The 19,910-nt window shown below is 43.0% G+C and overlaps 1 protein-coding gene across 4 annotated transcripts in view; it reads left to right on the top strand.

The window, feature by feature from the left end:
- The window catches only part of MAP4K5 (mitogen-activated protein kinase kinase kinase kinase 5), an 80,509-nt gene extending 61,122 nt beyond the window's left edge, over positions 1 to 19,387 (top strand). For 3 of the 4 annotated variants that reach the window (XM_039535853.1, XM_039535852.1, XM_039535855.1), the window contains exons 21-34: positions 130 to 171; positions 557 to 641; positions 730 to 809; positions 2,642 to 2,702; positions 4,353 to 4,355; positions 4,440 to 4,554; positions 4,712 to 4,770; positions 8,478 to 8,581; positions 9,924 to 10,101; positions 11,314 to 11,382; positions 12,074 to 12,166; positions 14,286 to 14,356; positions 16,819 to 16,874; positions 18,030 to 19,387. In XM_039535853.1, coding sequence (XP_039391787.1) covers positions 130 to 171; positions 557 to 641; positions 730 to 809; positions 2,642 to 2,702; positions 4,353 to 4,355; positions 4,440 to 4,554; positions 4,712 to 4,770; positions 8,478 to 8,581; positions 9,924 to 10,101; positions 11,314 to 11,382; positions 12,074 to 12,166; positions 14,286 to 14,356; positions 16,819 to 16,874; positions 18,030 to 18,117 — 1,104 coding nt within the window. In that variant the 3' untranslated portion in view covers positions 18,118 to 19,387. The remainder of the gene's footprint in view (positions 1 to 129; positions 172 to 556; positions 642 to 729; positions 810 to 2,641; positions 2,703 to 4,352; positions 4,356 to 4,439; positions 4,555 to 4,711; positions 4,771 to 8,477; positions 8,582 to 9,923; positions 10,102 to 11,313; positions 11,383 to 12,073; positions 12,167 to 14,285; positions 14,357 to 16,818; positions 16,875 to 18,029) is intronic. The other variant, XM_039535854.1, reaches the window with a different exon arrangement.
- The last annotated feature ends 523 nt before the right edge of the window (positions 19,388 to 19,910 follow it).

Below are 19,910 nucleotides of genomic sequence, written 5' to 3'. Positions count from 1 at the left end.
TTGGTACTGTGGCTGTTAAATATTGGTCAGTGACGTGACTTCATTTGTATAGATTACACGCACATGAATGTCTGGTATAGAATTTTAAGCTAGTGTGAATCACTTGACAATTCATCTCTTTCCCCACAGAAGCCAGCCATCAATGGTCTGCCGCCGACGCCAAAGGTGCTGGTAAGAAATCTCATTTAAAATAGGAGTAACTGGGAGCACAGTTTTATTCATCCATCTGCTTACTTTGCCTTTATACTGTTAGTAATTAGTTTATTACCAAAAGAATTTAGTGTTGCTGTCAGCGTAACAGCCACTAAAAAGCTTTCATGTTATTCCGGATTTGTATCTATGGTGTTCTGTAGAAATTCAGCCAAACAAAGACGTTTCACAGGATGTATTGTTGTGTTCTTGGGGAAGATGAAGGGGTTTTTTGCATCAAGAGATGTTAAAATAGGTTTGTGTGATTGAAGAAAGGAATGTGTCTGACATTTAATTAAATAGGTGACTAATAAAAAACTCTTTACATTGCAAACTTGTTTCCGGTTTAAATTTGGGTTTCTTTTAGATGGGAGCATGTTTTTCAAAAGTTTTTGATGGTTGCCCTTTGAAGATTAACTGTGCAACGTCATGGATACATCCTGATACTAAAGGTAGGCTAGCTTTCCCCTTTGTATTTTAAATCCTGCTACAAAACCAGTATTGTACTTCTGGATTAAGCCAATTTCTCTCCTTTTTTAGATCAGTATATTATCTTTGGAACTGAAGATGGTATTTATACGTTGAATCTGAATGAACTTCATGAAGCAACAATGGAACAGGTAATTATCAATGTCTTGTACAGGCAGAATATAATTGACAGATACTATGAAACACCAAAACTGTGTAATTTTTAGTGGGGGTGAATAGAGATGCTCTGCTTTGTTGTATAAGCAGGGCCACATCAAGTCAAATCCCATAGGTCCTAACATTAGAAAGCCCTGACTTTCAGGGCAATATTTTTGACACTGTTGATGAGATGCTCAGATCAAAGGATAGCATGGAGCTCTCTCAGAACTGGCTCTGCATCCCCCTGCTCTGGCCTGCCTCCTCTCCTTTGCTACTCAGCCTGCCTCTTCCTTCTCCATCTTGATTCCACTAGATGGCACACCTCTCCTCCACTGTGCATGACCCGGAGGCAGTTGCAGCCCCGCTGCTGGTTAGTGCAGCTGGTAAATATTTATGGGCTGGCCAGCTGCTCCTCCTCCTAGTCTCCTTGTTGCTTCTCCTCTGCTTGCCTGCCTCTCTCCTTCCAAACCCCATCTCCTTTTGTGCTTTGGCTTTGGCCCACTGCTTACTGTCGCTAAGCACCCCATTGCTCACGCAAGCATCCCTAGTTCACTCGTCACCTCTAACTTAACATCTTCCTTCCTGGTTGTTTTTAATAGTCCTTTTTATTTGCTGTACCCTCAGCCTGGGCCTCATGGAGTTATACGTTCAGGCCCCATATAAGGCCAATCTGAAGTTATCTAGTGGGGAATAGCCTCCAGGCCTTAAGAGGGAGACAGTTTTTGCCAGACTTACTGTAAGGTATTTTTATGCTTTGCTACTGTTACTGCCCAAAGAGGGAGGAAAAGGTAAGAAGCCTTTGGCTGGAGTAGAGTTGGTCTAGATGGTGCTAGTGCTGTTGTCCTACGGAGCTGTACAGCACTTTCCAAACCTAGCAAGGACCCAGTCTCTGCCCCAGAGACACAAAACACAACACAGGCTGATATTAGAGGAAAAGGAGAATGTGGGGCTTTGAGGAGGAGAGCACGGGCAGGATCCTAGCACTGAGTGGGTCAGAAGGAGGTACAGTAGAGAGGGTATTCAGCAGACTGGAAAAGAGAGGCTGTTCCATGGGCGCAGCATGATAGAAGACACAAAGCGAAGTGTGGGTGAAAGACAAAGTGGCAGCCTGGCCAGATGATCTGGGGGCGATGGGCAAGCAGAAGGATATGATAGCTCAGTGGTTTGAGCATTGGGCTGCTAAACCCAGGGTTGTGAGTTCAATCCTTGAGGGGGCCATTTAGGGATCTGGGGCAAAATCAGTACTTGGTCCTGCTAGTGAAGGCAGGGGGCTGGACTCGACTCGATAACCCTTCAGGGTCCCTTCCAGTTCTATGAGATAGGATAGATCTCATGGTAAGAATGAGGAACTCGAAGTTGATACAGTCACAAGAGAGAAGGCTTTCTCGGGTTAGTGGATACAAGAACATGCTTGAAAGCACAGGGGAAGGTAAGACCAAGTAGGTATTGGAGAATGAACAGAAACATGGAAGGGTGGGAGGTGAGCTACAGGAATAGAGGCAGGTAGTGGAAGTGGGATCTCTGAATCCGTCACGTTAAAGGTGGAGAATTAAAGATGGAAGCGCCTCTTTGGATGCGGGTGGTGTAACGGTGGGGGAAGCTGTTTTAGAAAGAAATGGGAGGGAGTACAGCTGGGATACAGAAGAATGAACCTAACATGGAGAATGTCAGCGTCATCATAAGACTTCATCAAGAGGCAATTAGTAGGGCATGAACAGGGCCTGAGGAAATGGATCGGGGACCCTGCATTATTAACCCATGTATATTTCTTTTTTAATTCAGTTTCTCTCTGTTACATGGAAATATTTTCTGCTTCTTCCTTTAGTTATTTCCCCGAAAGTGTACCTGGCTGTATGTTATCAATAATACTTTAATGTCGTTGTCAGGTATGTATCTGTTAAGAAAAAAGCCCCTGTAAATGATGGGAAAATAGGCAAAGCATTCACTTGTTAAAGGATATTTTCCTATGTGCGCCATGTAGATCAGCAACATTATACTGAATAAGAGAATCATGTGCTGTTTCCTGTATTTCTGTTTTCCTTTTCCATATAGGAAATTTTACTTTGAACATGCTTTACACAAGAAATTTTCATAGATTGTAAGGCTGGAAGCTTATAAAATCAAGTTTGTAAACACTGGGTTAAATGCATCTGAGGCCTCCCACTGTTTCTTCCCTGAAAGGTTAGGAGTTTGATGATTAGACCACACAATACAAGTCTTGTTCTGAGTAATGCCAAGGGCCCAGTTTGAGCGGGAGAAGGATATTGAATTTTTCCTGCTTTTGGCCTTTGAGATTGCAGTTCCAAGTTCAGGACAGAGTTCCGCTATTAAAATAACTATCAAGCCATCATTCAGCTCTATTGGGGAGGGGTGGAAAGAGCTTCTAAGAATTGAGCTGCAATGTCTAATCATTCCCCTGGTGCATTGCAGTTTGGTGCCATCTTTAATGGCTCTGAACTTCCCAGTCATCCTCAGCATACATCCCACTGACTCAGAAAATAGGTATGATTGAGGACAAGAAGAGTCCTTAGTTAAGGAGGAATGACGTACGTTAATGTGCGCATGTAAATAATAATGAATTTGTCATTCTTATCTGTTATATTTGTCCTAACTGTAGATGATTTGAAACAAGGGGTTTTCCCTCCTGTCCTGACAAAAGAGAATTCTGCATCCAGAACAGCAGCCCAAGGTGGATCTTAATTTTGAGTGCAGACGGATTGCAGGATCAGGCCTTTAGACATAATTCAAGTCACATGATAATATGAAGATAGTCCGGGATGGGTTTCCTGAAGGCTGGTGGCACATAGGTTCCAAGGGCCAGAGAGGACCACTCTGATCATCTAGTCTGACCTTCTTTGTGACAGAGTTCATAGCACTTCCCCAAAAAATTCCTAGAGCAGATCTTTTAGGAAAACATCCCATCTTGATTTTAAAATGGTCAGTGACACAGAATCCACCATGACCCTTAGTAAATTGTTCCGGTGGTTAATTACCTTCACTGTTAAAAATGTACACCTTATTTCCCGTCTAAATTTGTCTAGCTTCAACTTCCAGCCATTGGATCATGTTATACCTTTCTCTGCTAGATTGAAGAGCCCATTGTTAAATATTTGTTCCCCATGTGAATTAATGCTTCTACTGCCAGGCACGGGAGTGTGTTTATATAGGCCATAAAAGTTTTTTCAAGATTGTTTAGCTGTATGCATTGTGTTTGAGTGATTGCAGGTATCTGTACATAGCTCAATATCAATTTTCTATTTCAATATTAATAATTTATATTTAAATATATTTATATCAATTTAATGAAAGTGTACTGGCCTGATAGTCACATCAGTGCCTTGATGTGGTATCAAAGAACAACCTAGAATTTAGTGTGTGCATTTGTTTTACACATTTTCTTAAATGTTCTTATTAAACCTTAACTGTAATGGTGGAATTATGTCCCCACTTGATGTGCTATCATTTTAATCATGATTTGTTTCTTTACATTTTGTCTTGGCTTCTATTTTTGACATGCTTTTGGATCGCCTTTTTAGAAGGTAATTACCACTATGTATTTTTACCATGAATTGCGTCTGTCTGATGTGCGTATGTATGATACAAATCAATTTTCTGTCTTACAGGAAAAACGTTCCAGCTCTACTCCCATAACCTAATAGCTTTGTTTGAACAAGCCAAAAAAACAGGATTTGCTGCTCATATGCAGACTCATAGGTTCCCTGACAAAATATTACCAAGGTACAAAAATATCTTTATTTTCTAGACAATTCTGAAAAATGAACACAAGTTCTAAACTACTTTATGCTTCTGATGTATGTCTGTATGAATCAGTAACATAAAAGGCTTTCAGTACTGGTCACTGATGTGTGTTGTTAAACTTACTCTGTTATTCCAGGAAGTTTGCCTTAACAACAAAGATTCCTGATACAAAAGGATGCCACAAATGCTGCATAGGTGAGTGAACAGTCAGTCTACTGATTTTTTGTCCTTGGTTTTTATTGCTGGAACAGAGTGGTTTCCACTCAGATTTATTTTTAATCATCATAAACATAATAAAAATGTGGGTCCTGGATAGCTCAGGAGATTGGTAATGAATTACTGAGCTTTACCTTCTTATGTGACCTCTCATGACTGGAAGTTTGCAACCTGGTAGTCCATTCGGTACAATCCTCTGCTAATCTCTTTGTGGATGAATAGTTCTTTTGATCCACCCAGAATACAACAACATCCATCCAAGATCTTCTTTTTCTTCCTGCTGTTCTTCTACCATCAGCTTTCTCGTCCAGTGCCCGTAAACATGCATCACCCTCTGAACCCCTTAAAATGTACCTTGAAAATCTAGCTTTACCTTACCACACGTGAAATACTGTCCCCAGTGCAGTCAAGAGAAGCTTTGCTGTTGATTTCAGTGGGGCCAGTATTTCACCCCAAATCACCAGTCAGTGTGGCCCAGATCAGTGGTACCACGGTCACTACTACCTGTGGACTGGGCAGAGGCCTATATCAAAAAATGTGGTGGTCGGTCTCAGTCCAGTTCCAAGTGGACAAGTGTCCCTGTCAGTAACCACTGTCACTGACTGACACTTCTTGTTAAGCCTCACTAAAGAGGCCAAAGACTGGTCATGAAGTTGAAATATCCTCTGATCCTAGGAGGGTGGCGCATTCAGGGTAAGGTTGTGGCATAGAGGGCACCATAAGTTGAAGATGGAAAACTAGCAAACATGATGGTAAAGGACCAGTTATTATTTGTAGGTGTATGCGGTGGGGGGAGGTGTAGTTCAGCTGATTAAAAATCACTTTGAGCTGTATCTGACATGCAAGCTTACAACCCTGGTGTGTGCTATGTAAACACACACACATATTTTTTAATCTTGGAGTAAATTTTTCCAACGGGACTTGTGCACTTAAGAGCTTGTGTCATGGAAAATCAGTGGAACTTAAGAATTGTAAAAATGTTGTTGTCTTAAAATGTCGCCTCCCTCATGCAGACATGTGGAGTTCAAACTATGGGTCTGATCTTCCTCAGATTGATACTGCCTGCTAGGGATTGATTTCACCTACTGATTGGCACCCTCTGCTCTTTCTGGGGAAGCAGTGTTTTAAAATGTATTTAGGGGGGAACTTGGCTTTACAACGTGGCTCAAGCCAAGGTGACAAGCCAAACTCACCTGTACGTGTCCAGGTGGACTGGGGCAATCCGGTGTTTGCAGGCAGCCTGATCTCACAGTAACTGGCTGACTCAAGGTGACATGTTGTGGCCATTGAACCCAAATATGACTGAGAGTTTGAGTGCCACTCTCAGCAGCTTTCTGAGAATGTGTGTTGTGAACATTCATTGCTCTCTCCCTGCTTCTCCAAGGGCTCCTGCGGGAAGATTTTTACCCTGAGAGCAAAGTTTCTGGTTTAAGAGCCATTATTTGAAAGTGCTTTAAAACCACGTGCATACTCTGATTGTACTTGATAAGTAATTGTCCAAGGAAATAGCCTTCATCAGCAGGAAGAGGAGAGTCATCTAGTAAACAAGTATTAATATAGCGGGACCCCATTTATCTGACCCTCCCATATCCTGCTCTCCACATTAACCTAATGACTCCAGGGCCAGAAGCGGGTGATCTCTCCTGTGGACGCTAGATGGCGCTGCCACCTTGCATGTTCCCATTCTCTGGAATATCTGGATTTTTGAGTATCCGATCTGGCCCTGATCCCATTTAAATCAGATAAACAGGGTTCTGCTGTAATACCTAGTGTAATGCCAGCAGACCCCTGTCGTCGGCGGGCAGGATCGAACTGGGGACCTCTGGAGCTTAGTGCATGAGCCTCTATTGCATGAGCGAAAAGAAAATTGGCCGTTAGCTAATGCTGTAGAGCAGACTCATTTTCTCTCTCCCTCTCCCCACCACTAGATGGGACAGAACACCACACCCAGAAGGTGTGTGGGTTGCACACGTCCCCTAGCTGAGGAAGTGCATCCCGGGCTTCAGATACTTCCCAGTTGAAATCCCGGATGAGCCCCCACTTGTAACACCGACAGACCCTGGTCATCAGCGAGCGGGATCAAACCTGGGATCTCAGTGCATGAGCCTTACAACAGGGATCGGCAATCTTTGGCACCCGCCCGTCAGGGTAAGCCCCTGGTGGGCTGGGACGGTTTGTTTACCTGCCGCATCCACAGGTTCGGCCGATTGCAGCTTCCACTGGCCGCGGTTCGCCGTCCCAGGCCAATGGGGGCTGCGGGAAGCGGTGTGGGCTGAGGGATGTGCTGGCCACCCTTTCCGCAGCCCCCATTGGCCTGGGACGGCAAACCGCGGCCAGTGGGAGCTGCAATCGGCCAAACCTGCGGACGCGGCAGATAAACAGACCGGCCCGGCCCGCCAGGGGCTTTCCCTGACTGGCCGCATGCCAAAGGTTGCTGATCCCTGCTCTACAGCATTAGCTAAAAGCCAACTGGCTGTTAGCTAAGGCTGCAGAGCAGACTCATTTTATCTCTCTCTCTAAGTGGTCTTGGTGCCACTAGATGGGACAAAACACCACAGCCAGGAGGTGTGTGGGTTACATATCTCAGGGGTTCTCAAACGGGGGGGTCGGGACCCCTCAGAGGGTCGCAAGGTTATTACATGGGGGTTCGCGAGCTGTCAACCTCCACCTCAAACCATGCTTTGCCGCCAGCATTTATAATGGTGTTAAAGATATTAAAAAGTGTTTTTAAATTATAAGGGGGGGTCGGACTCAGAGACTTGCTATGTGAAAGGGGTCACCAGTAAAAAAAAGTTTGAGAGCCACTGCACTAGCTCTTGTGTAGCATTTTTCATGAGGAGCTCTCAGTGCATTTCAGTCTCTAATGTATTTATCCTCACAGCACCCTGTGAGGTGGGGAAGGGCTGTTATTCCCATTGTACAGATGGGGATCTGAGGCACAGACTAGCTAAGGTCATCAGTCCCCGGTTCCTGAACAGTGGGACTGTGTGATCAAAGAAAAGAAAGGAGCTTTGGCCGTTGCTGATGTCACCATGATGAAGGGGGTTGCTAAGCACCAGGAAAAGCATCCGTAATAGAGAACGCTATTGTGAGGATGACATTGACTAGCAGCACCAGGATTACAGCACTGACTAATGTGGTGAGGGTTCTCTGTCATTGTGTACATACAGTGCATAACACAATGGGCCCTGGTCTTAGGTGGGGCCTCTAAGGTGCTGCAATAACACAAACAAAGAATGATGCTGGGGCAATGAGGAATTTTGCAAGAGGAAGAAGTGATTTGGTTGAGATTGTGGCTCTTTTATAATTTGCTGTTCCCATCTTCCTTCTATTTCAACAGGCCCCTGACTCTCTCTTGCTCCTCTAGAAACAAATCTTTGTCTAGCACAGGTGTGCTGTTTGCTTTGGTAACATTTCATGAGTTAGTCCACAGGTTAGGTTATGTTCATATGTAGCGAAATAGATAATTTTGTGTCTAGTTCATGTGGAAGTTAACACAATAATAAATGGAACAAACGTTTTAATACAGCACCAAATAATAAACCTAAGGTCAAAAAGGTTAGTTTTTTAAATTTTGAATCCTCTGTAAAAATAGCTGTAATTTTCAGTTTTACTTGAAACATGATTGCTTGTTAAATCCAACCCTATTTGATGTGTGGATTGTTCTGGGTTTTTTTGTTTAATAGTAAGAAATCCATACACAGGACATAAATACCTTTGTGGAGCATTGCAGTCTGGAATTGTTTTACTTCAGTGGTATGAACCAATGCAGAAATTCATGTTAATAAAGGTAAGCTTTACCCAGGTACAAGATATGTCTTTTTCCTGTTGCACAATGTTAATCATTCAACTATTATTAGAAATAAACAAGGCTCTCTGAAAGTGTGTTAACCATTCCATATTGTTATGATGGAAAGTGCATCCCTTTCTAGTCCTGTTTGTGGATGCTAAGCACTTGAAAATCTGGCCCTGCAAGTTTTTACTAGCTCTAGGGCTGATCCAGTGCCGGAGGAAACGAATGAAAGTCTTTGCATTGATTCACAAGATGTTGGATCAAACCCACTGCTAGCAGTAGCAGACCTCCAAAAACTAAGAGCATGAATTAAGTGAAATGTTTCATTCTTTTGGGCATATACTCTCCTTGATTGTGAGTAGTAGTTTAAATTACGTAGGCAATTGAGAGGAGAATAACTCTCACTAAAAGGACTGAGACTTAGAATCATACAATTGGACGGGACCTCGAGAGGTCATCTAGTCCAGGCCCCTGCACTGAGGCAGCACTAAGTATTATCCAGACCATCCCTGACAGGTGTTTGTCCAACCTGCTCTTAAAAATCTCCAATAATGGAGATTCCATAACCTCCCTAGGCAATTTATTCCAGTGCTTAACCACTCTGACAGTTAGGAAGTTTTTCCTAATGTCCAACCTAAACCTCCCTTGCTGCAATTTAAGCCCTTTGTTGTTTCTTCTATCCTCAGCGGTTAAGAACAACAATTTTTCTCCCTCCTCCTTGTAACAACCTTTTATATACTTTTCAGCTTGGAAAAGAGGCGACTAAAGTGGGATATGATAGAGGTCAATAAAATCGTGATGGTGTGGAGAAAGGGAATAAGGAAGTGTTATTTGCTCCTTCTCATAACACAAGAATTGGGGGTCACCAAATGAAATTAATAGGCAGCAGGTTTAAAACAAAAGGAAGTATTTCTTCACACAACGCACAGTCAGCCTGTGGAACTCCTTGCCAGAGGATGTTGTGAAGGCCAAGACTATAACAATATTAAAAAAAGAACCAGATAAATTCATGGAGAATAGGTCTGTCAGTGGCTATTAGCCAGGATGGGCAGGGATGGTGTCCCTAGCCTCTATTTGCCAGAACCTGGGAACGGGCAATGGGATGGATCACGTGATGATTACCTGTTCTGTTCATTCCCTCTGAAGCACCTGGCATTGGCCACTATTGAAAGACAGGATACTGGGCTAGATGGACCTTTGGTGTGACCCAGTCTGGCCCTTCTTATGTTCTGATGTTCATTAGTATCTCTCATGATCTGTGCATGTCAGTTTTTAGGCTGCCTAATTACACGCTCGGTAAAAGTAACCTCTAAACTTGATGTATCTTAATTTTTTTCAGCACTTTGATTTTCCTTTGCCAGCCCCTCTGAATGTGTTTGAAATGCTCGTGATACCGGAGCAGGAATACCCCATGGTTTGTGTGGCTGTTAGTAAGGGCACAGAACCAAGTCAAGTAGTTCAGTTTGAGACAATCAACTTGAACTCTGCTTCTTCATGGTTTACAGAAATTGGTGCAGGTAAGGTTTTGGAGGTTTAGTGTGTGAACCTTGCATTCTAAGTAACGTAGAAACACTTTCTCTACCAGCTTGATTCCTTCATCTTAGTTAATTTTTGAGGCACGCATACATATCTAGATATAGGCCTTGCAGTGGCATGCCAGCCTGGATTGCATCTTCCTCTCTGTGCTCTGGCCTTCTGAGCATAACTGTTTTGTAGTAAGATATAAAATCACTTCCTGAGAAAAGTTGGGGGAACCTTTCTGGTGTTTAAAAGTACTTCATTCCCTCTACTTAATCATCATATAGGAGGCTGGTCCTGCAGACCTTTCCAAGTCCGTTTTCTGCCCAACTCCAATTTAATTTACCTTTTAAAAGGCTTCATTTTAAAAGCACCATGTATTAAAGTGCATGTTTGAAAAACAGAACATGACCCACTCAGCTAAGAGCTCTGTGTGTGGTTACTTGGTCCATGTCCCTCCATGGGACTAGTCTCTGTGCTGTTCCCCCTTTTCCTCTCTGGACACTCTCAGCGAAGTGTGTGCCTCTCTCGTGGCCCCACATAGACCGTTTTTGTAATTTGTTGCCCATTTATGCCATGGAAAAATTTCTCCTTTCTCTTCAAAAGCTATTTGCTACCTTGATTACTTTTTTCTCCGCTAAGCTGATTCAGACACATCCTTCCACATGTAAAGGCATCGTTTTAACGGCACTAGTGAGCAAGCTCATTTATGAATTAAAGCTATATAAATGGTTAGTATTTAACTTATCAGTCACACTGGGCTTCCTAGATTGTCATCTCCAAATGTGAATTCTCCAAGGGGGAAGTATCCTGTGCTCATACCCACCACTCACTATTGTACCTTGTTGCAAACACCCTCTAAAGCAGATTTGATATGTTCTTGGCAGGCTGTCACAAGCAGACAGTAGTCCCGTCAGAGTTATGGTTTCTGTTTTAAAAGCCCAATTTTTTGAGAGGCAGGACTCAATCCAGAGCTCCTTTCCCGTAACACAAAGGGGTCAGAAAGCAGCTGACTCACCTCAGCTGGAGAATTGGTTTCTTTAACATTGCCACCACTAAAAGAAATAAAAATGACTCTACAAGAATAGAAATCCCTAACTGTAAAGGTTGTAGGCAGAGCAGCAAATGCACAAAGTAGAATATAGGGTTTGGGGAGCTAAGATCAGGTTTTAGAGGTGTAATGTAAACTGGTTTTGTTTTCCTTTAACAAGGCAATCAGCAGTTAGATGCCATTCATGTAACACAGCTGGAAAGAGACACCGTTCTAGTCTGCTTGGACAGTAAGTATTGTCTATATGGCTGGAGCTGTGTGATAGAAACCTTTGCTTTGGCACAATTGCTACTTTGTTAGATGTCAGCTCTTTGGTTCTCTTTTATACTTGCAGTGCAATATCAGGGCTTCAATTAAGGTTTAGATACATGCAGCCTTCAGGTGTGCAGCCCTCTTAAAAAAATACATATATCCTGTATTTTGTCTTTTGTTTTCATCATTTAAACTTAATGCAGTGTTATGATTGAGAATAGAATACTCAAAAATCAGAAATGTTCAGAGCTTCATTTTTTACCACAAATTTAACTTGTACAAGAATCTGTATGCACAGAAGCGTGGCTGAAAAGTTAATGGTTTCAGTAGCAACCCAGTTGTGTCTTTTGTGTATTTAACTATACAAACCTTCATGTTAGGGTGGTTGGTTTTGTTGTGTTTTTTCTTTGAATAGTCATACATTTTGTATTTCTTTAGGAAGACTTTTAGTAAAGTCTCAAACATACAGATACACATACGGTCTTATCTACTTGTGCATTAATAGAAACATGCTCTTTGATTCGTTCTGTACAGACTATAAAAGCCAGACATGGGAATAAAATATTCTTAAACCTGAAGGTTGTAGTTAGCATTTTATATGTAAAGCTGTCTGTAATCCTTTTCAGCAACGGGTTTTGAGCTTGATTTTGTACTTCTTTTCCCCTGAGAATTTGTGAAAATTGTGAATTTACAAGGGAAGCTGAAATCGAGCAAGAAGCTGGCCTCTGAGCTAAGTTTTGATTTCTGCATTGAATCTGTAGGTAAGTAAAAATCTCCTGACTGGTTCTCAAGTACTGAGCCTTGAGCAGAGAAGATTTTATCTTCAAATTGCATGGCTCTTCCTAGCCAAGGTGAGTTTATTGCCTGCCACTGCAAAAGCTTACTCCTTGGTGTGGTGCTTATTGCAGTGAATTGTCTCCTTGACTGCATTGACTACTTAGGGGAATAGGCTATATGCCAGGTTGTGTTTGCGAGCTGAGCCTGATGTTTGGAAATTCCGTTCTAGTGTCATTCCTGCTATTTTTCAATAAGATGTATCCTGTCTTGACTAAAAACAAAGAAATTGTTCTCATCTGTTCCTCCTCATTTCTAGAGCAGTAAGAAACATTTTTATCAAAGGGTTTTTATTGTAGTAATAAATTAGGTTGGAGCAATTTTTAACAAAGGTGAGATTTTACTTAAGGAAACCCTGCAGATAGCAGTTTAGCTCACCCGTACCTTCATAATAATACATAGCTCTTACCCGGTGTATAGCGGTCTTGTTTTTGAAAGGTGTGCCGTAATCTCTACAGCTTTGCGCACTGTTATGCTGAGTGTTCCTGCCATGATCAGTTGTCCCAAATTGTGGGTATTTAGTATACGTTAATTGTTGCAGAACTGGAATTCTTTAAACTTGTTCTGGAACCAGAGTCAGTGGTGAAAAGCCTTTAATAAAAATCCCAGCTTCAAGATCAGCTCACTCTTACCCAGCAGTTCCTTGCAGTTTGGAGCACTGGGTTCCTTAGGCATCTTCCCTTTGGCAACCGATTTTTGGGGTAGCTTTTTAAAGAATGAATGTCACATGGTCATCTGTCCAGGCAGTGCAGGGTCTTGTGTAACAGAATCTCAGAACTGGTCAGGCTGTGAAAGGACACTGCAGTATTTTTTTTTTTTTATTTGACACGTGGTCCTTTCCTAAATCATGAAATGTTATAATTACCCAGTTGAATTCTCAGTGAGAGAACTTTCCCTCCATTCCCAGCAATCAACGCACACTGTCATTTATACTATAATGCAACTACACTGCGTAAACAGCTTCCCTTTGACACTCTGAAGGGATGAATAGATGGAAAGACGTATTGAGGACTCTTGCGCTAATTGTCTAGCTCACTTTGCAGATGGCTGTTCAGTGAATGGTTTCTGGAATTTATTACACTCGGCGCTGGGGAGCCTCGGTTTTGTAATGCAGGGATGGGAATAGGAATAAGTACCTCTTCCTGGTTTGACCGGAGAAGGTGAGCAGCAAGTGCACATGAATCTAAGGGTGTGTCTGTATTGCAGTCGGAGGTGAGATTGCTGCTTGGGTAGACATACTCGTGCAACTTTAATCCAGCTAGCACGACTCAAAATAGCAGTGAAAACACAGCCACATAGATCCTGGCATGGGCTAGGGGTGTGAATACATACCCAGGGTTCCAGGTGGGCTTGTGCAGCTGATGCTGAAACACATGCAGCCATGTGCTTGCTGCTGTTGCTAGCTGCACTAGCCAAATGATAGCTAGCACAGGCATGCCTCCATGAGCTACAGTCACCCCGCCGGCTGCAGTGCAGACATACCTTTTATGTAGAAAAAGGTACAGTTTGTTGATATGTTTGAAAAGCCCAATCACTAGTTTATAAGTTTCAATTGACTTAATTGAATGCCAGATGCATCAGGTACTGAACAGCATGCCCCGTTAGTCTCTGAGAGATCACATGGGAAACAAGCAGGCAGGGCCGGCTTTAGGCAGATTCCTCCAATTCCCTGGAATCAGGCCCCGCGCCTAGGAGGGCCCCACGCCTTAGGCACCTTTTTTATTTATTTATTTTTTTACTCATCTGGTCCGCTCCGGGTCTTTGATGGCATTTTGGCGGTGGAGGGTGGTCCTTTGGTGCCGTGGAAGACCCAGAGCGGACCCCCCCGCCACCGAAGCCCCAGACTGCCACCGGATATTTGAATCGGGGCCCACAGTTCATAAAGCCAGCCCTGCAAGCAGGACCTAGAAAAATAGCATGGCTGTAAAATGTGTAATATTCACTTGGCGCCACACTTCCTGCACTGGACCCAACAATGCTGTCTTTGATCAGAGACAATAGAACTCCTTTCAGCCCATTGGTCTAATTTTGTTTTTCTTCTTGTAGTGTGCCTTCAAGACAGTGTACTGGCTTTCTGGAAACACGGCATGCAGGGCAAAAGCTTTAAGTCAGATGAAGTAAGTACTCCCCTGGTCTTTCCATATTTAATTTAATTTAATTTTAACTCATCTTCCCTTCGCACCTGCTTCCAGGTTGCTGATTCTCATTGGAGACCTAAATTGCTACCATAATACAGTAACTCCTCGCTTGACATGGTAGTTATGTTCCTGAAAAATGCGACTTTAAGTGAAACGATGTTAAGCGAATCCAATTTCCCCATAAGAATTCATGTAATTGGGGGGGTTAGGTTCCAGGGAAATTATTTTCACCGCACACACACACAAAATAAGTTTTAAACAAACAGTTTAATACTGTACACAGCAATGCTGATTGTGAAGCTTGGTTGAGGTGGTGGAGTCAGAGGGTGGAAGCGGGTGGGATATTTCCCAGGGAATGCCTTACTGCTAAACGATGAACTAGCACTCGGCTGAGTCCTCAAGGGTTAACCCATTGTTGTTAATGTAGCCTCACACTCTACAAGGCAGCACAGATGGAGGGAGGGGAGGCAGTATGGCAGAGAGAGACAGAGAGAGATGCATTGCCCCTTTAAGTACGTTGACCCCACTCTAAGTACATTGCCTTTTTAAGTAGATCAGCAAGTTGACAGCAGCTGCTGCCAGCAAGCTCCCTCTGTCCTGAGCTGTATCGTGTCGTCCCCCCGCTCTGTGGAGGTCGGGGTAAAGGAGCAGGGTGGAGGGGACACCCTGACAATAGCTCCCCTCTTCTCTCCCCCCCCCCCTTTGCACAGCAAGCAGGAGGCTCCCAGCAGCAACTCCAAGGCAGAGGACAAGAGCAGCACGGGGGTGATGGGGTGTGCGGGGGAGGGACAGCTGAACTGCTGGTAATTGATAGCCTGCTGGGTGGCTGCCGCGCAGGGAAATTAAGGGAGCGGGGAGCTGATAGAGGGGCTGCCGGCCCACCCTGGTTCCCAGCCCCCACCAGCCAGCTCCAACAGGCTGCTCTTCCTGCAAGCAGCGGACAAAGCAGGCGGCTGCCAAACAGGGGGCATTGGGCAACTTTAAATGAGCATGTTCTCTAATAGATCAGCAACAAAACAACATGAGCCGGGACGACTTTAAGTGAGGCGTTACTGTAATAGCGTGTGGCTAGTCAGTGTCGCTGTTTGGATGGTCAGATGTGTGTTCTGACATTGCCCTCCTGTGCTGCTCTGGGGGAAATGGCATGCAGGCTTTTTCCTAGCCCGCACAAGAGGCATCTACTAGTAGCACAGCACCAAGCTGAAACTAAAGAGGCATCAGGCAGGTGTGTCCAGAGAATGGAGAGGGATGGGCCCAAGCATGTTGCTGTTCATAGATTCCAAGGCTGGAAGGGACCATTGTGATCAGCTAGTCTGCCCTCCTGTGTAACATAGGCCAGAGACCTCCCCCAGAACAATTCCTAGAGCAGATCATGTTGCAAAAACATCCAATCTTGATTTTAAAATTGTCAGCAATGGCGAATCCACCATGACCCTTGGTAAATTGTTCCAGTGGTTAGTTACTGTCACCGTTAAGTGTGCACCTTTATTTCCAGCCTAAATTTGTCTAGCTTCAACTTCCAGCCACTGGACTGTGTTGTCTCTTTCTCTGCTAGACTGAAGAGCCCTTTCAGATATTTGTTCCCCACGTAGGTACTTACAGACTGTGATGAAGTCACTACGGAATGTTTCCTTTAAGCTAAATCGTTTGAGCTCTTTGAGTTTGTTACTATGAGGCATGTTGCTCTTGGGCCCACCCTAAACATCATCAAAGGTTCAGAAAAACCTTTATACATTTGAGCCTTTAAACCTTTAGGGTACGTCCAGACTACCCGCCAAATCGGCAGGTAGCGATCGATTTTGCGAGGATCGATATATCACGTCTCATCTAGACGCGATATATCAATCCCCGAACGCGCTCCCGTCGACTCCGGAACTCCACCGGAGCGAGTGGCGGTAGCAGAGTCGACGGGGGAGCCGCGGACGTCGATCCCGAGCGGTGGGGACGGGAGGTAAGTCGGGATAAGATACTTCGACTCCAGCTACGGTATTCCCGTAGCTGAAGTTGCGTATCTTACCTCGACACTGCCCCCCAGTGTGGACCAGGCCTTATACAAATTCAGGACAGACAATTTGAAGGGCTGGCTCAGAAAATTTAATTCTAATGAAAATTCATCTTGTAAAAATCAAGTGTCCCTTTAACTCTGCACAGTGGTGGATGAAATTCATCTCTCTGCTGAGATTTAAGCAAAGTTACCCTCAAGTCCACCATCTAATCCTGCAATGTGCTAATCATCACTATTACAAGCTATTTAAGATTCATCTTGAGGGCTAATCACTAAGCTGTACTTAGTGCCTGTATAAGGTTCTATATTTTGCACTAAATCTTATTTAAAAGTGTAATTTGAAGAAATTGGCTGGCTATTTTCTCTTCTAAATCAGATTAATGCATTTTACTTTACCAATACAAAGGAGCTTTCCACTAATCCTTTTCTTTTGCAGGTTACCCAAGAGATTTCGGATGAAACCAGGGTTTTCCACTTATTGGGATCAGACAGGTAGTTATATTTAAGAAACTTAAATCTTGTATTAATTTAAATGTTAGCTGAAAACTAGTTGAAATTCAACTGCAGTCCAGAATGGTTCTCTCAGACCCTTGTGTGGGGCGGGAGAAAGATGGATGGCAACGCAGCTTGTTGCTCAACACTGCCACCTTTGGTTGATTTTAAGAAGTGATTGTGATTAGAACCAAAGTAAGTTTGGCGCCATCTTCCAGTCCAAGTGCCAGGCGTCCTTTGACATTGCTTTTAGTAATATGAACACAGTGTACCTAGAATATATAAATCCCCATGCAATAGACCTGTGGGGAGAGAACGAACCACATGTAACAGATGGTAGTCATGTTGCTCCATGCCCTTCAGGAAAGTCCTGGTTCTAGCAATCAGGTTTGGATTTTGAGGGAAAAATTATATTCATGAATCACCTAGACAACCAGCTTGTAAATGTTCTTTCCTTCTGTGGGACTTGAGATCTGGAATAAGATAGCAACAAACCTAAGCGACTTGTTTTGTTTAACACGCGAAGCTTTGTTTTAATCTCAGTCCCTGAAACATCCAGCTGAGTCGCTTCAGCAAAAGCAAGCAGGGAACAGGTACAGTCTGATTGGAGCCACCAGCTTAAGGGAGATGCTCTTTGAATCCAGATTTGTCACATTAGCCAAGGCTGCTTCAGCCTTCTAGGCTTTGTGCCGTGTAGTCATGTGGTTCTTACGAGTCAAGATATTGTGTTCTAGGCCTGCCGACATAGCTTATGCCGCTCACGGAGGTGGGTTTTATTATGCCGATGGGAAAGCTTGTCTTCACCACACGTGTTGCAGAGGCACAGCTGTACATCTAGATGTGGCCTTAATTTCCCAGCCCTGAAGAAGAGCTCTGTGTAAGCTCGAAAGCTTCTCTCTCTCCCCAACAGAAGTTGGTCCAGTAACAGATGTTATCTCACCCACCTTGTGTGTCTTATATCCTGGGACTAACATGGCTACAACAATGCTGTTTACATAAGTTAAACAGGCATTAAAGGAATATCAACATACCTCTGTCACCTTTTATGAGCCTGTGAACAATGGGCGTTGTTCCTCTTTGATGTTAGTATTGAAACCCTGGGATCTGTGTTTTCCAGCTAACCCCATTCTGTTTTGTGCTTGTGTTTATTTGCAGGGTTGTAGTGCTAGAAAGTAGGCCGACAGAAAACCCGACTGCACACAGCAATCTCTACATCTTGGCTGGACATGAAAATAGTTACTAAGCAACAGTAACCCAATGCAAATAACAAGAGAATGAATCCATCACATAAGGAAAAAAGAACCATTAAGGAAACTCAAATACAAGCTGGACTGTAACTTACTTCTCCTCTTCTTGAGATCTTAATTATCTGGTCCGTAGGGTAGAAATCAATATTGTACTTTTCGCAGCTGGAAACAGCTAGTTCTGTCTCTTGCCACTGTGTGGCTGGTTATATCAAGTTTGCTTAATAAAAGCTTTGAGATAAATAGTCCTTTATTTGTTAATCCTAGGGAAACACAGCCTTTAAAAAAAATGCAATAAAGGTGCCATAAAAAGTTAGATATTTACTTCCTCTGGGTTGTCCTTATATCCTGTAGATATAAATATAGTGCTGGCCAGTTCCCTTTATACTGAGTCTTATTCTTAATAAAGATGATGATTTGCGCAGGAAGTGAAAGGATCAGCAATGCTTTTCATTTTTAAATCTGCCATTCTGTATGGCTTTGTAAAATAGACTATTTAATCGTTATTTATTAATCTGCTGCTAGAGTGGTGTAATGTATCTAACTTTTAGCAAAAGAAGGTTGCAGAGCAGCTTAGCATTTTTTACAGTTGTATAAAGATTTGATGATTCTTGGTCCTTGTAGAGATGTAGCGCATTGTTGAAGGGGGTTATAGTACAATGTTGGTTGATCCTGTATAAATGCAATTTTGTACAACAAAGTATTTTGTATTCATTTTGCCTACGGAGTTGCCATAAAAGGGAGTTTCATATTTACTGAAATAACAGGTGTAGAGTATATACAAAAGGTAATATTGACACCTGAAATGTTATTTGCGGGTGGGTGTGTACAGTATATGTGTGAGTGTGTGTGTGTGTCATTGACAGGCAGTGTATATGTAATATATACATGCTTTATTTTCATAAATTAGGGATAACCTGTGTGAAATTAAACGGACGCATAAGAGGATTGTGCCTGGTCATCCTTAAGGAATGAGAATAACGTATCCCACTGCCCACAACGTGTATTTTATTTATACTATTCCAGAGGGGAGTCTGTAGGGCAACTATGCTTCTAAGCTTTTGGTATGTATAGTTGCTCACATAGTTTGTCAGACTGTCATTTAGTGATGGTTGTTTCCCAGCTCTAGAGTATAAATATCTGTGATAAGAAGCCGTATTCTATAATAAAGCTTTGGGTCACGTCTCCTGTTACCCCTTCCCCCCTTTTTAGTTTGTCATCTGTACTTTATCACCTTATTCCTCCATTAAAGAGTCACGTTGCTTCCTATTGTCTGTGCTCATTAATTAACATTTTGATGGTACCCTGGACACTTAAACGCTACCAGATAGACTGCTGTTCATACCCTATATACAGGGTGTTATTACCCCACAATAACACTCTAGCCGTGATGTAAGCAGCATCAGTCCAGAGGCTGACGCAGTAGCAGTTATTTAAAGTTAGGGTTTATTTTAACACTTAATTCTAGTGTATACTGGGGTGTCCCATTCAATCTCAATACCTGCTAAATTAATAGGGGGAAAATACGTTAGAACTTTCACAATTCATTTCAATAACAGAACAGAGTAAATGTAACAATACCAAAAGGCTTTGTTGCTAAGCTGTGGTGACAGATTCTGAGGCAGACATGAGTGGTTTGATGTCCTCTGATCTGCTGAGAGAATGAAGAGCCTCATTGTTCTTTTGGAAATCAAATGGCTTGATTCATAATTAATATTGCTGAAATTAACAATGGGTAGTTGGTGCATGTGAGGAATCAGGAGGGTCATGTCTTGTTTGGTGCATCTAGAAT

Source organism: Mauremys reevesii, linkage group 4 (assembly GCF_016161935.1).
Source record: "Mauremys reevesii isolate NIE-2019 linkage group 4, ASM1616193v1, whole genome shotgun sequence".
Lineage (NCBI taxonomy): Eukaryota > Metazoa > Chordata > Testudines > Geoemydidae > Mauremys > Mauremys reevesii.
Note: the sequence above shows the minus strand (reverse complement) of the source record. Positions and strands in the feature narration are given on the sequence as shown.